The following is a 1,578-nucleotide window of genomic DNA, read 5'->3' on the forward strand; positions in this document are numbered from 1 at the left end:
AAAAAAAAAAAAAAAAAGTTACTTTTTTCACAAAATCTATTCTGAAAAAATTTATAGCAAATATGCTCTTATTTCAGTTTTTTTAAGAAGTGGATTCCTTCACATCAAGGGTGAGTGAGAATTGAGAAACACCATTGTGTGCCTACTGATAGATCCAACAGGTTCTAGATTCCATGTTCACTAATCACTAAACAAACCGCAAACAAAAATTGAAAAACCATGAAACAACTGTACAATAAAGGGGAGAAAAGGAAGTGCAACTTGCTTAAAGCTTTAGATGCATTTATAAATGGTTTATATATGCATAAAAGTGTTTATTCACAAACCAACCAAAAAATAGACCATAAAATACCTTTGCAGCTTCTATGGATTATTCAATCCCTGATCAATACTACTCTAACTATTTCTTCACCGGTGAATCGTACAACTTCCCGACTGCACCAGCAGAATGCACAAATGGCAGTGGCATGTCAATGTTCAGTGAAGAAACTTTTCCCTTCTTCAATAACAATGAAAAACTCAACATGTTGCCATTGATGAGTTCTGATACCAATTCACCGATTTCCTCGACCGAGCAATTTGGGTTTTCGGACATGGATACGCAGGCATTGCCAAAGGACTATAAAGGGTTCTGTGATTTTGGTGTAGGTGGTGGAGGTTTTGAAGCTCGTTACCAACATGAGCTATGTGAGCAATCTGGATGCAGTGTGATGATGCCAAATTTGTGTCCAGTCTATCCAGGGGTTGGTGAAAATTGGGTACCATATTGAACCCCTTTTGCTTCAAAAAATTCACCATATACACAAATATTAGACCATTTTTATATATATTTATTCACATTCTTGTGTGCTTGCTAAGTTCTGGAGTACTCGCACTTGCTCACCAATCACTCGGTCTATATATGGCATGCAGTACTTCGGCACAATAAATAGGAGATTTTACAGTTTTTTTCCAACTTTCTTAGCCCTCGTGTATATAATAATCAGATTTTTAGTAGATTTTGATAAAAGTTGATCAACTATGTAATTGAAAAGTTGTAAGTCGAGTGAAATGTGTGGTTAAAATTTATTATTCATATTGACTTTGATTTTTAGCAAAAATTTAAATCACATAAAACAGGGCTTAATATTGTTGCTTAATACAATAATTGCATGAATAAATAGACAGTACAACTTATAATCTACAAGGCATCACATTTCCCAAATTAGTTGTGAATAATATTTTATTTTACAGGGAATGCAAGGGAAGCCAGCAGCAAATGTTGAAGAAACCGCGACGAAAGTTGAGCGATATTCAAATGAAGAAAGGAAGGACAGAATTCTGAGATACTTGAAGAAAAGAAACCGAAGGAATTTCAACAAAACTATCAAGGTCTCTCTCTCTCTCTCTCTCTCTCTCTTTATATATATATATATATATATACACACACACTTTTAATAAGACCTTGTTTGGCCCTCATTTTGTAAAAATGAAAATTAGTGGAATAGTGTTTTCTTAAAAAATGAGTGGTTGAAAAAGAAGGAAATTTTTTTGATTTACTTGTAATATTATTTTATGAAAGATCATGTGGTTGAAAAT

At 33.5% G+C, this 1,578-nt stretch overlaps 1 protein-coding gene across 1 annotated transcript; it reads left to right on the plus strand.

Annotated features, from left to right (window-relative positions):
* Positions 1–365: 365 nt before the first annotated feature.
* On the plus strand, positions 366–1,371 carry LOC111381989 (the record flags this gene model as incomplete). The annotated part of the gene is made up of 2 exons (XM_023005844.1): positions 366–758; positions 1,234–1,371. Coding segments are annotated over exons 1-2 (531 nt in total), but the record flags the coding sequence as incomplete, so codon positions are not given.
* Between the last annotated feature and the right edge of the window lie 207 nt (positions 1,372–1,578).

The sequence above is a fragment of the Olea europaea genome, unplaced genomic scaffold (genome assembly GCF_002742605.1).
Source record: "Olea europaea var. sylvestris unplaced genomic scaffold, O_europaea_v1 scaffold24130, whole genome shotgun sequence".
Lineage (NCBI taxonomy): Eukaryota > Viridiplantae > Streptophyta > Magnoliopsida > Lamiales > Oleaceae > Olea > Olea europaea.